General features: G+C 40.6%; 1 protein-coding gene across 1 annotated transcript in view; it reads right to left on the reverse strand.

The window, feature by feature from the left end:
* Positions 1 to 6: 6 nt before the first annotated feature.
* LOC141431288 (fatty acid synthase-like) overlaps positions 7 to 12,111 on the reverse strand; it is a 48,455-nt gene continuing 36,350 nt past the window's right edge. Inside the window, exons 30-39 of the mRNA XM_074092403.1 lie at positions 10,245 to 10,420; positions 5,587 to 5,736; positions 5,277 to 5,495; positions 5,085 to 5,193; positions 4,739 to 4,895; positions 4,498 to 4,651; positions 4,259 to 4,406; positions 1,860 to 2,036; positions 1,206 to 1,305; positions 7 to 712 (exon numbers count right to left, since the gene is read on the reverse strand). Of these exons, the coding sequence (XP_073948504.1) occupies positions 81 to 712; positions 1,206 to 1,305; positions 1,860 to 2,036; positions 4,259 to 4,406; positions 4,498 to 4,651; positions 4,739 to 4,895; positions 5,085 to 5,193; positions 5,277 to 5,495; positions 5,587 to 5,736; positions 10,245 to 10,420 (2,022 nt within the window). The 3' untranslated portion in view covers positions 7 to 80. The remainder of the gene's footprint in view (positions 713 to 1,205; positions 1,306 to 1,859; positions 2,037 to 4,258; positions 4,407 to 4,497; positions 4,652 to 4,738; positions 4,896 to 5,084; positions 5,194 to 5,276; positions 5,496 to 5,586; positions 5,737 to 10,244; positions 10,421 to 12,111) is intronic.

Here is a 12,111-nt window from a genome sequence, read left to right on the forward strand (position 1 = left end):
ACGGGTACTTAGAGAAAAAAATACAAGCAAAAAGCGGCAATCGATATAAGTGATCGTAGAAATGTATTTATGTTTTAACTTTATCTGTCTACGAAATCAAGAGGATTCAGAATGTAAGTATCTAATAAGTTTTTGTTCTGGAACTCATTTAATATTTGTTGATCGAGGTTTTGGTTGATGAAGGCGGCGACGCGCAAGTCGTCGGTACAGCGCGTGAGCGGCGCGCGCAGGTCGTGCACTCGGAGCGTTTGCCGCGAGTAGCGCTGCAGCGGGTGCGGGGCGGCGGCGGGCGCGGCGGCGGCGGCGGCGGCGGCGGCGGGCGGCGGGGAGCGCAGCAGCACCACGCGCGACTGCAGCGCGCGCGGCTCGCGCTGCGCCTGCGCCCGCGCGTGCTGCCGCGCCTGCGTCACGCGCGCGTACGCCGCCTCGATGAGCGCGCGCGCGTACTGCGACGAGTGCGCCACGCGGCCGCGCAGCGCGCGCACGCTCGCCTCCACCTTCTCGCGCCAGCTGGACGCGTCGCGCAGCGCGGCCTCGAGCTGCGCGGAGCCGCCGCCGCCCATGAGCGCGCACATGTGACGCACCACCGCGTCCTGCAGCGCCTGCTCCGAGGACGAGGATTCGCTCGCGGTCGCCACACGCAGCTGCTGCTCCAGCTCCGACAGGTACTCCTCCGGCCCACCGCCCAAACAGAACACTGTGCCGCTCATCCCTGCACAATAAACAACAAAAACACCCATACACAATGCATAATGCCAAATAATGCTAATGAATGACTATCTAAATTCACATTTGACACTTGCCACTTTTCATGTTGATTGATTCAAGCGTTACGTACTTTGCCTACTTTCAATAGCACTGACTGTTAATGAACTACTTACATACTCCACACCCACACACTAACATAAACGGTTTAACTTTGAAAATGTACCTACTCGTAAAGGGTTAATCGCGTTAGTATTTATTTTGTGCATTGTTAGTGGATCCTATACATTACAATACTCTTTGGTGGATAGTTTGATCTATAATATGTGACATAGGTATTATGCATATTAACTCATGTGTGTCGCGCAGACGTACTTGTCATGCACGTGTTGTAGCGGAAAAGCAAGGTAAAATTATTGTAATCCATAGTAGGTAAATTAAAAGTTAACATTTTGAGTATTTTTTTCCGGCTTGTATATACTGGTACACGAAATTATTACCGTTATCTTCGAATATGGAGGCCATCTCGAAGGCCATCTGCACACCCATTTCGTATCCCAAGAGATAGAACTTTTTGGCACCGAATTTCTTCATGTAAATCTGTAAATTTTGACGTAGCAATGTACTTAAAACAGACATTAATATATTGTTCGAACACAATTTATTCGTTACTATTTACAAACTATTTACAATTTACAGTCAACCTTTGATTTGATTCCTGGGCCATCCCATCATTATAGAAACTAGTCTTACCTTCGAATGTCGTGAATGTCACGATGACAATATTTTGTGGAGGCCTAGGAATCAAACTGTCGGCTGTACGGTCAGCCAAATAAATCTATCAACATTAGAACAACCCTTGTCGAATGAATGTGTCGCTAAAAATGCTAAAATCGAACTTTCGTGTTGACAAAACTCGTCTTATCGACGATGTTATTTTATAAAATGCAAACGATGACCAACTTTAAGGTGTTAGACTGCATGCGTGCGTATATTTAGCTGATCGCACCTGCTTATTTCAGGTTTTCGAATTTTGAATCAACACCATTGCTAGATACCTACTGATCAGACGTAAGTACCTACACGATACCAGCAATACAATAGCCAGCGAAGTATTAAGCAATCATGAGGATACTCCTACAACTATAACGTACCCTGGCAAACCTCTCAGTCATCTCCTGTACTGTCTCATTGGGATTGTCAAGACCCGGCTGCAGCACGATCGCTGACACTTTCAACCGCTCACACATCAAGCGGAAGCGGCCGTGGTGGCCTTCGAGCCCCGGTAATATACAAAGGAACGTTTGATTAGCATCAAACTCATCGTCTCTCTACAAGAAAATATATTACTTTTAGACAGTTTAAAACTTAAAAATTCATATAAAAGAGCTGATAAAAATTTATGTATCACTAACTAAGATTTTAATTTGGTAATTTGGATTTTACGCCCAACAAAATTATTGTACCTGTGACCTAAATAAACTGCTCACCCGCGATCTTTATAGGTAATTGTTTTGAGTTCATTGATATGGACCTCCGCAAATTAACGCCTGATTAAAATAATCCACTCAAAATAGTCGGTTGATTTTGTTGAAATAAAAAAGCTGAATTTTAAGAAATATTTTTTTAAACGTTGCTACTGTACAATAAATTACCCTGGCACATACACTAGGCAAGGCCTGAGGACTTACTCCGAAATTCGAAAATCGTAGTTCGTATCGTACCGTCCCTCTCACTCTAGTATTAAATAGTTGGTATATAAGCGTCAGAAATGCGAAACGACACGAACTTCGATTTTCGAATATCGGAGTAGCCCCGCTGTTCTGTACGTAACCAATTTGTATGTAGTGTAGGCTGCGAACAAATAATATCAGGAAGCGTTACTGCGTTATAAAGACGGAAACTGTGTCCTAACTGTGTGCATGCGCGTCATTTAATTTTGACTGACATTTGTTTTGCTTTGCGGTGAAGGAAAACATCGTGAGGAAACCTGCACAAACCTGCGAAGCAATTCAATGGTGCGTGAGAAGTTCCCAATCCGCACTGGGCCCACGTGGGTACTATGGCCCAAGCCCTCTTGTTCTGAGAGGAGGCCTGTGCCCAGCATTGGGACGTATATAGGCTGGGATGATGATGATGATGATTTGTTTTGAAAGTTAGTGAGCTCACGTCAAATTTTCATATTTTTGATTGTGAACAGCTCTAAATTATCATGCCAACGTGTGTTATGAAGTGGTACGGGAACGATGCAAAATTAAAATGTCCTGAGATCACTTTCCACTCGTAAGTAGGTAGGCGCAAAATTATATTTATATTCAAAAATGTTCAAATACATTATCAGTTGAAGATGGTCAGTATTATGCAAAATCAAGTCTATGGTCTATGGCTCACATAATGTAAATGACAGTTTCCTCACCCCTCGTCATACTTTCTTCTTTCCTTTCGCCCAAACAATAGGTAGCTACTAACAGTCATTATTTTTCTGACAGCTGAACTAAAATAAACCACCAGTATTGAAAGTTTTTCGTTGATTTTTGTTATAATTTTTTTTTCATGATTTTTAGTGTGAATAATATAAGATGCAATAGTTAATGTCAACTGCTCGTCACCTTTTACAAAAGATTGCTTTTTCCGATGCAGAGACGTTCATTATTGAAGAGTCGTGGTGTTTCACCACCCGTTCCATTTCACCATAATATACGTTACGAGGAGTATAAATTGCTTAGCAACTGTGTTAAAATAATTGCAATTAAACCCGTGAAATACTTGTTATTGAGTAGTATCTAACTCCGGTGGTCAACTGTGGTCTTCACTTGTCTTTATCATTAGTTCCACTTCACCAAATGATGATGTTCAAGAGCAAATGCACGAGTTACTACTAAATATATAGAAAATACCATAGGTGCCCCTACAATATTTGAAAAGTTCCCTCGATTTCCTTAGGATCCAGTCATCCGATCCTGATTTCATGCCTATGGGAACTAATTGGAGTATTCCTATACAAACGTTTTTTTTTTTCAAATCGATTCTTAAGGAAATGACGGAGCTCTGAGGTAACAACCAAAAAAATACAACTGAATTGATAACCTCTTCCTGTAAATCGCTTAAAAAAAGAAGCTGTCATTATCAATATATGACACGTCATTGAAACGTTAGATGTAATGTAAGGTAAGAAGTGATTCGTTTGAACATCAGGTTGTCATCTGACATTGCATCACGCGAGCCAACCAATCCCTGCATTCTTTCTGAATTTTAACCAAGCAACCTCTAAATTGATTCGTATCTGAATCATAAGTCGTTTTGGTTTTAGGTATGGCCACTTTTTGTATGGAATTTGTTCTGAGTTACGCTTCCTGATATTATTTGTTCTCAGAGTGTAGGTTAACAAGTGTAAGGCGGAAAGTCAATACAATTTGCCATATTAAGTAAAATTTGCAATAATCAATAATTTTGTATCTATTTTTACCACTTTATGGGGGATTGCACTTTATCGAGCCCCATGCGGTAGGTATTTTAACTTCGATGATTGCAAATTACAAAGCCATTAACCGACCTGATTACTATTTGATGATTGCGTTAGCAAGGACACCATATCAGCCGTGGCCAGTAGTTCATCAGGATCGACATACGAGAATATGGCACCCAAGCCTTTTTTTGGCGAGTAATTTGATTCTTTTAACATTTCTTCAATATCTCGTATCCTAAAATATAACAATATGTATGTAGGTCATCATATTATATTATATCTCAGTAAATTGAATTGTCGGGTAGATACTATCACCAAACACTTACTTCTGTATTGACAGGAAAGGTACTTGTTCTTTATCGATTGAAATATTATGCTTGAACCTCAGTAAGGAAGATACATCTTTTGCATTATCAGTAGCCATGCCTAGATCTTTCAATGTGGCACTTTCAGCGATATCTTCATCTGATAAGTTCAACGCTGGAAGGAAAAAGCGTGGTAAAATATTAGTGGTCCGGGGTGTCGGTAAGTTAATTTAAAATTTTACAAGCATTATTTTGTACCCACCGGCTGCTGTAAGTATTTGTTTTAGAAGTGAACTCGTTTCTTTTTCCATGAGAGTGTGAGCGAAAATCACAGGTTGTAATGATCGTAAACCTTGCTCTATTGCATTTGTGATTTTGCGATAGTTGACCGGGCTTGACCATTGTCCGCTGACGTTGACCTAATAAAAGATACCTATAATATATTATACGTTTTGAATCGTGTTTCTAAAATTATTTATAGTAATTGAGTGATTGTAACCTATTATAAGCTACTTTTTTCTGGAATCATGATAACTTGTATAGTTTTCGTATGCACTGTTTGTAGAGACCCTTTGTATCGCTTGTGTCAATTGGTATCACTATCCTACCTTTGTTAGCGTTGGCACAGAAAACAACATGGCAGGTAATTGGTCTTTTGAACGTGTGAGGCATATTTGTTCTCCAACAGAGGTGTCAGAATTTACCACTGCAAAATATCTGCAATTAGAGAGAAAAATATAAACATATATACGGCACAAATATGAAATTCATACATAATATTAAATTTGTCAAAACCGTACCTCAGTGATGGACACAATTTTCTTGACGCGGCGTCCAGGTTCGCAACCAAAGACTGGAAAACATGTCTTTTTTGGTCTGTGAGGCTGTGACCAATCAATATGAATATTCCCTCTACGGAACCCATGGTCAGACTTTCATTCAGCAAATTAAATGCGGATTTATTGTCCGAAAGATCTTCTGATGATATTTTGACTTTCACGTTAAATTTTTGCCATGACCTGTGATAGGAAATGGGAATTGTTATAGTTTTTATTTCACAGCCTGAAGTACTAACTATAAACTGTTTGTTATTTATTCATTTATTAGTACTTGAGTGCAAGGCTAAAGCGCGCTGAAGATGCTATGGATTGCAGATGTAGGATCCTGGCTCCTCGCTTCACCAGTCTGTCAGCTAGCTGAAGCGTGAACCCCTCATCGTCACTTAGCACGAGGTGGCAATTGTCAGCAGAGCAGACGATCCTGTAATTTTATATAGTTATGTTTGAATATACCTACTCATGTAAAATTTCAGCTTTCTTACAATAGCGGTCATTTAGCTGAGCCGTAGATGGACGGACATAGCAACACTATACCTTAAAACCTTAAACACCTTGTTTAAATGCTTACATTCACTAGCCCCTGTTTAGCGTACTCACATATAGTTGAGAATCTGTCAGTAATTTCTAACCTCGTACCTACGTCTGTTACGAACCGGTCAGCTGTTCACGCTAGCTATAAACACTGTCTTTATTACCTTTTTTGCACTGTTTTATCATACAACTCGTAGTCGACTTCGTACTACCTGGTCTTGCTTGTCACTCTCTTGGTCTCCTCACAACTACTTCGTATTTCACTTATTAACCACCTCACTTCACTGCTTTTTATGCTTGGTATATAGTTGCGTTGCGGTTAGTTTCAGGTGCGATGGAGTCATTGTGGGTTACCTGAACTCAAAATGTCCAGCTCAGTATTGACTCGCAAGGTCACTGCACGTGAACTCGATATCAAACTGAACGCAGCCCTTAACACGTTCGCGTGACCACCGTCAATATCCGACAAATAGGGTACTATGCGTTGTGACACATAGTCTAATCACGTCAGACTTTATAAAAAACGTTAAAGGAGCTACGTGGTCGGACGTTCGGTGTTCATAATAAATTGCAGTAGTTCCATCCTTGCGCCGTATCATATTAAATTACCAAAAATCTTGCGCCACATAGTATAACATTTTTTGACTCCAAAAGAGGCGACGCACACGCTCTTAAATGTGACTACTCAGAGACGCACAACGACGGTGGACGCTGTATTTTGTTCCCGCGCCTATACATTCAGTCATCCTGTTCACGTGACGGAGGACGCGCTCGCGCTGGTCGCGTCAGGTTGATTCAGCAACGAATTTGTCCACGCAGCTTTAGTATTATTTCAATATTTTTGTATGAATAATAGTATATTTTTGTTATATGTTACATTCTTAGTGATGTAAACTTTTACTCGGATGGGTTTTTTATAGTGTTTAGTGAGTTTTTAGGGAATTTAGATGCTATGGTTCTAACTCAATTACCGGTTCATTTTTCACATCTAAACGAGTAATTTCGTAAAGTATATGTGTGTAGTTCTTGCTGTGATAGTATTATGAATAATACTGCTAGATATTATTATCCTCAATTGATTTGAGAGCTTTTTCTTCTTTTAGATTAATAAAAAACTACAAGCATGTAAAAATGCTTCTGTGCAAGTCTTCGAGGAAGTTCAATCATCTCGAGAAACATCACCTGACCCTTATAGTGATGACGGGTAGTTTTAGCTCCAGCGCGAGCAGCATTGGTAATATTTCTGTAGGTGCACCAATAAGAGCAACGTCTTTCCAGCAAGTCAGCCACAAACTACCAAAGCAGCAAAGACTCTGACTCGGCTAGAATGTTATAGATGAGACTGTATACGCATCCTCCAGTTCAGACAGTATTTTTGATAGTTTTGGCGCTGAAGCCGAACTAAATATCAAAATAAACAACAACCCAAGAAACCAAGGCATGAAGTACTCGGTAAGTATGAGGATGACCTAACATATCGGTATCATCTAATATTATAATAGAGTCTTAGGAAATGACTTTACTTTGGAGTCTATCTCACTACCACAAGACCCGGCTGAACTGCAACCAGACATAGATTTAGAAAAAACTCTTACAGAATAACTTTGCTACCTGAACAGGAATCAAACTCTAAAAATACCCTGACAGCTTCATTTTTACTCCCTGAATAGGAACCAAGTTCTGAAATTATTGATTGGTAGTCAAGTTTCACATCAAACACCACCCACCATATTCTGGAAATAAAGAAGGTAACCAGCTCTCTATTTTTATCATAGGGAGATCATCCTAGCTATCTTATTTTACTAGATACTGCAGCATCATGCTCTTAGCAACCGGTAACGACAGTTCTCCAGTATCAACACCGTACCCTGAAATGATGGAAACAGATAAAGGATCTCCACAGGCACAAGCACCGGGGAAGGACCGAGCTCAATTTCTCTTTATATTTCATTAATGAAATACAAGATAAATTGGCTAAGCTACAACTACAACATACATCTCGTAGTACCAGTTCGTTACCATTCATTACCGGTTGCTGAGAGCATGATGCTGCAGTATCTAGTAAAAGAAGATGTCTAGGATGATCTCCCGATGATAAAAATTAGAGAGTTGGTTACCCTCTTTATTTCCAGGATATGGCGGTGTTGGATGTGAAACCTCACTATCATCAATAATTTCCGAGCTTGGTTCTTGTTCAAGGAGTAAAAATTACGCTGTTAGGGTATTTTCAGTTTGATTCCTGTTCAGGTAGCAAAGTTATTGTGTAAGAGCTTTTTCCAAATCTACCTATGTCTGGTTGCAGTTCAGCCGGGTCTTGTGGTAGTGAGATAATCTCTCAGGTAAAGTCAATTCCTAATAAGACTATCTAAAATCTCAGATGATACCGACATAGTTAGTGTATCATCATCACACTTCCCGAGTACGTCATGTCTTGGCCTTGGCTTCTTGGGCTATTGTTTATTTTGATACTTGTTAGGCTTCAGTGCCAAACGATTGACAAAAATACTGTCCGAACTGGAAGATGCATATACAGTCTTATCTATAACACTAGCCGAGTCAGAGACTTCGCTGCTTTGGTATATAGTTTGTGGCCGACTTGCTGGAAAGACATTGCTGTGATTGGTGCACCTACGGAGACGTTACTAACGCGGCTTGCGCTGGAACCTTCGTCTCTTCCTGGGCTGTAGTCTGCATCTGATCCAAACTACGTCATCAATATATAGGGTCATGTAATGTTTCTCGAGATGATTGAACTTCCTCGAAGACATGCATAGAAGCATTTATTACGTGCTTGCACTTTTTTATCCAATTAAAACAAGAAAAAGCCATTTGCCAGTATGATATGGCTGCCGTAATGTGACGTTGATTTATTATTATTTTATAATGTAGCATGATTTTGAGACAGAACGTCATTTTACGGTTCGATCTTGTTGCCGTAATATGACGTTGCTTTATTCTTTTAGTATAACGTTACATTGCATTGTGACACTACGTCAATTGACGTTTCGATCATGTTGCCGTAATATGACGTTGCTACGTTATTGTAGTATTATGTTACGTCACTATGTGACACAACGTCATTTGACGATTCGATAATATTGTCGTGATATGACGTTGTTAAGAATATGTATAATTACAATATCAGTTGTACGGTAGAACGTCTATAAACGGTGACGATTAATTCCGCATGCGCCGTAACGCTAATTATTTCTGTATACAGTCAAAGCTCAACTTGTAATGACGTGACGTCTCATTGTATGGAAAAAGTTGTGCGATATCGCATTGACCGAAAATTTTGGGCGTACGCGCGAACGTGTTAAAGAACTCAAGCAGTCTAAGGCTACCTGCGAACTGCTACTTCGGGAACGTGACGATATGATAACGTCGAGAAGCCAAAAGCTACTAGAAATATAGGGAAGCTTAAAGTTCCATCTTACAGACTGTCTGAATAAACCAAAAAATCGTTTCTGGGAAATGGCATAACGTTTTTATAGTAAAATTCCAAAAAATATTACAAATTAAATGGATACACAATTCAGATCTATTGTCAAGAAGACATTAATATTCAACGCGTATTATAAAGTTAATGATTATAATAATATCATGGACAAGGATGTTTGGAAATAATTCCGACCCGCATTGGCGATCCCTTCAATAGCGAATCTATATTGTGTTAAAAATAAAGTTGTGTTAAATATTTGTGATGTATAGATATCATTTAATAATATTGTAAATCTGTTTAAAAAATATATATATACCTCGTTGAGTTTCTTGCCGGATTCTTCTCAACAGAGGTTTTCCGTTTTTTGACATTCATAAGTGCTTGTTATAGCCTAAATTGAATAAAGATATTTTGACTTTGACTTTTTTTAAAACTCTATAAACCTTGTCTAGGACTACGGAGCCCTAAAAAGGGTGTATAATGATTTGCATAAACGAAAAGTATAATTTCAATCTGCATACGTGATCAACCAGTATAGAAACAAAATACATAACAAGAACCTGAAAAAATTCTAAGAACATAAGAAGCGGTTGACATAATTTGTAATTGAGTAATGAACAAAATATAATAATATTGAATAATATTTCAAACTCATACATAGCACAACGAAAAATAAACAAGTATGCTATTGCATTAGTTATTAGTAAGAACCTTAGGTTCCTATGGATACCATACATAACCCAAGCGTTATCATTCTGAGTGGAGCCTTGTGCACCACAGTGGGGTGTTTATAGCCTGAAGACGACAACGACGCTTATTGCGACTAACTACAGCGAATCCACTGCGTACATTCTTTCTTCTGTCCGAAACAAAGATTAAATAAATAATATGACACCGCCTGTTCTAACGTTGGCGGCAACGAGAGTGGCCGTGGACGTGGGTGATGTTTGACGTACCTGGGTTGCGCCGGCAGCGGCGGCGTCGGCTGCAGGCGCAGCAGCACGCGGCCGCGGTGGCGGCTGGCGGCCAGCAGGCGGAACGCGCGCGGCGCCTCGTGCGGCGCGTACGCCACGCGGGACAGCGGACGCACCACGCCGCGGCTTATACCCTCCGATATCAGCGACTGCAGTTCCTGAAATTGTAATGGTACTTGAAATATATTACCATTTCAGAATAAATATAATTTTATTGTTAAGCTTGTTAAGCAATAAGCAACAATGACAATGTCAAAACCATAGAACAGTAGTATATATATCATTCGTCCACATCCATAAAAGCTACGACATTTCTTCGATAAGTCTACGTGGTTTCGTGACGGTGCGGCCACTGCGCCTTGGTGCTCCTTGCAAAATGGCTGTAGGCAATGGGAGACAAGGTGTCTCAGCGCTGGCTTGTCGTGGAGTTCTCGCTGTACTCTGTGGACCCGATGGTAATGGAACCATTTGGGCAACGCGGTCCATCACATTTGGGCTTACAATAGGTGGATCTTGAGTAGTCTGGCAGGACGACCAAATTGATGGTTGAGTAAGTAGAGGTGTTGGGAGAGGTGATTCTGGCCGATTGGTAAGTGTAGTTGATGGTGACTGATGTCTGACAGGCGTGGAAAATGATAATGGATGAGGCGTAGGTGTGGATGAAGGAAAACGAAGGGTACGAGATGTCGACGAAGGTACTAGTGGATTTATATCAGGTGCTGACGAAGGTGATGCAGGAATATCGTTAACAGGTGAAGCTGGACTGATTGGGTCGGCTAGACGGGAACGCACGTGATCAGCATGATACCTCTGCACACCGTCAGAAGTATTGACAGCGTATGAATATCTGTGTGTACGTCTTGCTATGGTAGCTGGTTCCCATCGGGATCCGTCTCGGGCGCGAACAAATACGCTGTCACCTGCTTTAAAATTTGGAGTTTGTTTTTCAGACTCAATGTTGGCTTGTATCTGTTTGTATTGTCGAGCTCTTTTCGGGTTAGGACGGGCGTTGTCCAGGGCACAGTGCAATCGACGTCCAAACATCATTTCACCTGGGCTTTTCCAGGTGATGCTGTGAGGTGTTATACGGTAGGAAAATAGATTTTTTTCTAGACGCCTTCTCAGGGTCATGCCATCGCTCACACTTGATGATATTCTGGTTTTAAACGTCCTTACCAAGCGTTCTGCTAAACCATTAGTCCTCGGGTGATATGGAGATGATTTGATGTGTAGGATGCCCTTGTCCTTGCAATAATTTTGAAATTCTTGCGAAGTGAACTGTGTTCCGTTGTCAGATACCAAAAGTTGTGGGAAGCCAATGGTTGTAAATATAGAATCTAGTTCTTCACATAGTTTGCTTGTGGTAATTTGGTTCATGGGTTTAATTTCGATCCATTTTGAGAGTGCATCCGCTAGAATCAACCAATATTTGCCTTCAAACGGTCCCGCGAAATCAATGTGAAGTCTTTCCCATGGGTTGTCAGGAACGGACCAGGAGAATACAGGCAGTTCAGTATTGTTTGGCCGGTGTTCTTGACATTTACGACAGTATTTAATGTACTCCTCAATATCATCGTCAATTGATGGCCACCATACGTAAAAACGTGCAAGTGCTTTCATTGCGCAAGTTCCAGGGTGCCCTGTATGCAGATATTTCAAAGTAGCCTTCCTGAGTGTATTTGGTATAATTATTCGACCTTGCCACATCAAAATCTTATTTTCGATGGATAATTCGATGCATTTCCGAGCATAAGGTTTTAAGATGTCTGCATAAGAATGTTCCCGCCAACCCGTCTTAATATTTTCCGCTATTTGTTTGAAAATCGGATCATTTCTTGACGCATTCCGT

This window comes from Choristoneura fumiferana, chromosome 9 (genome assembly GCF_025370935.1).
Source record: "Choristoneura fumiferana chromosome 9, NRCan_CFum_1, whole genome shotgun sequence".
NCBI lineage: Eukaryota > Metazoa > Arthropoda > Insecta > Lepidoptera > Tortricidae > Choristoneura > Choristoneura fumiferana.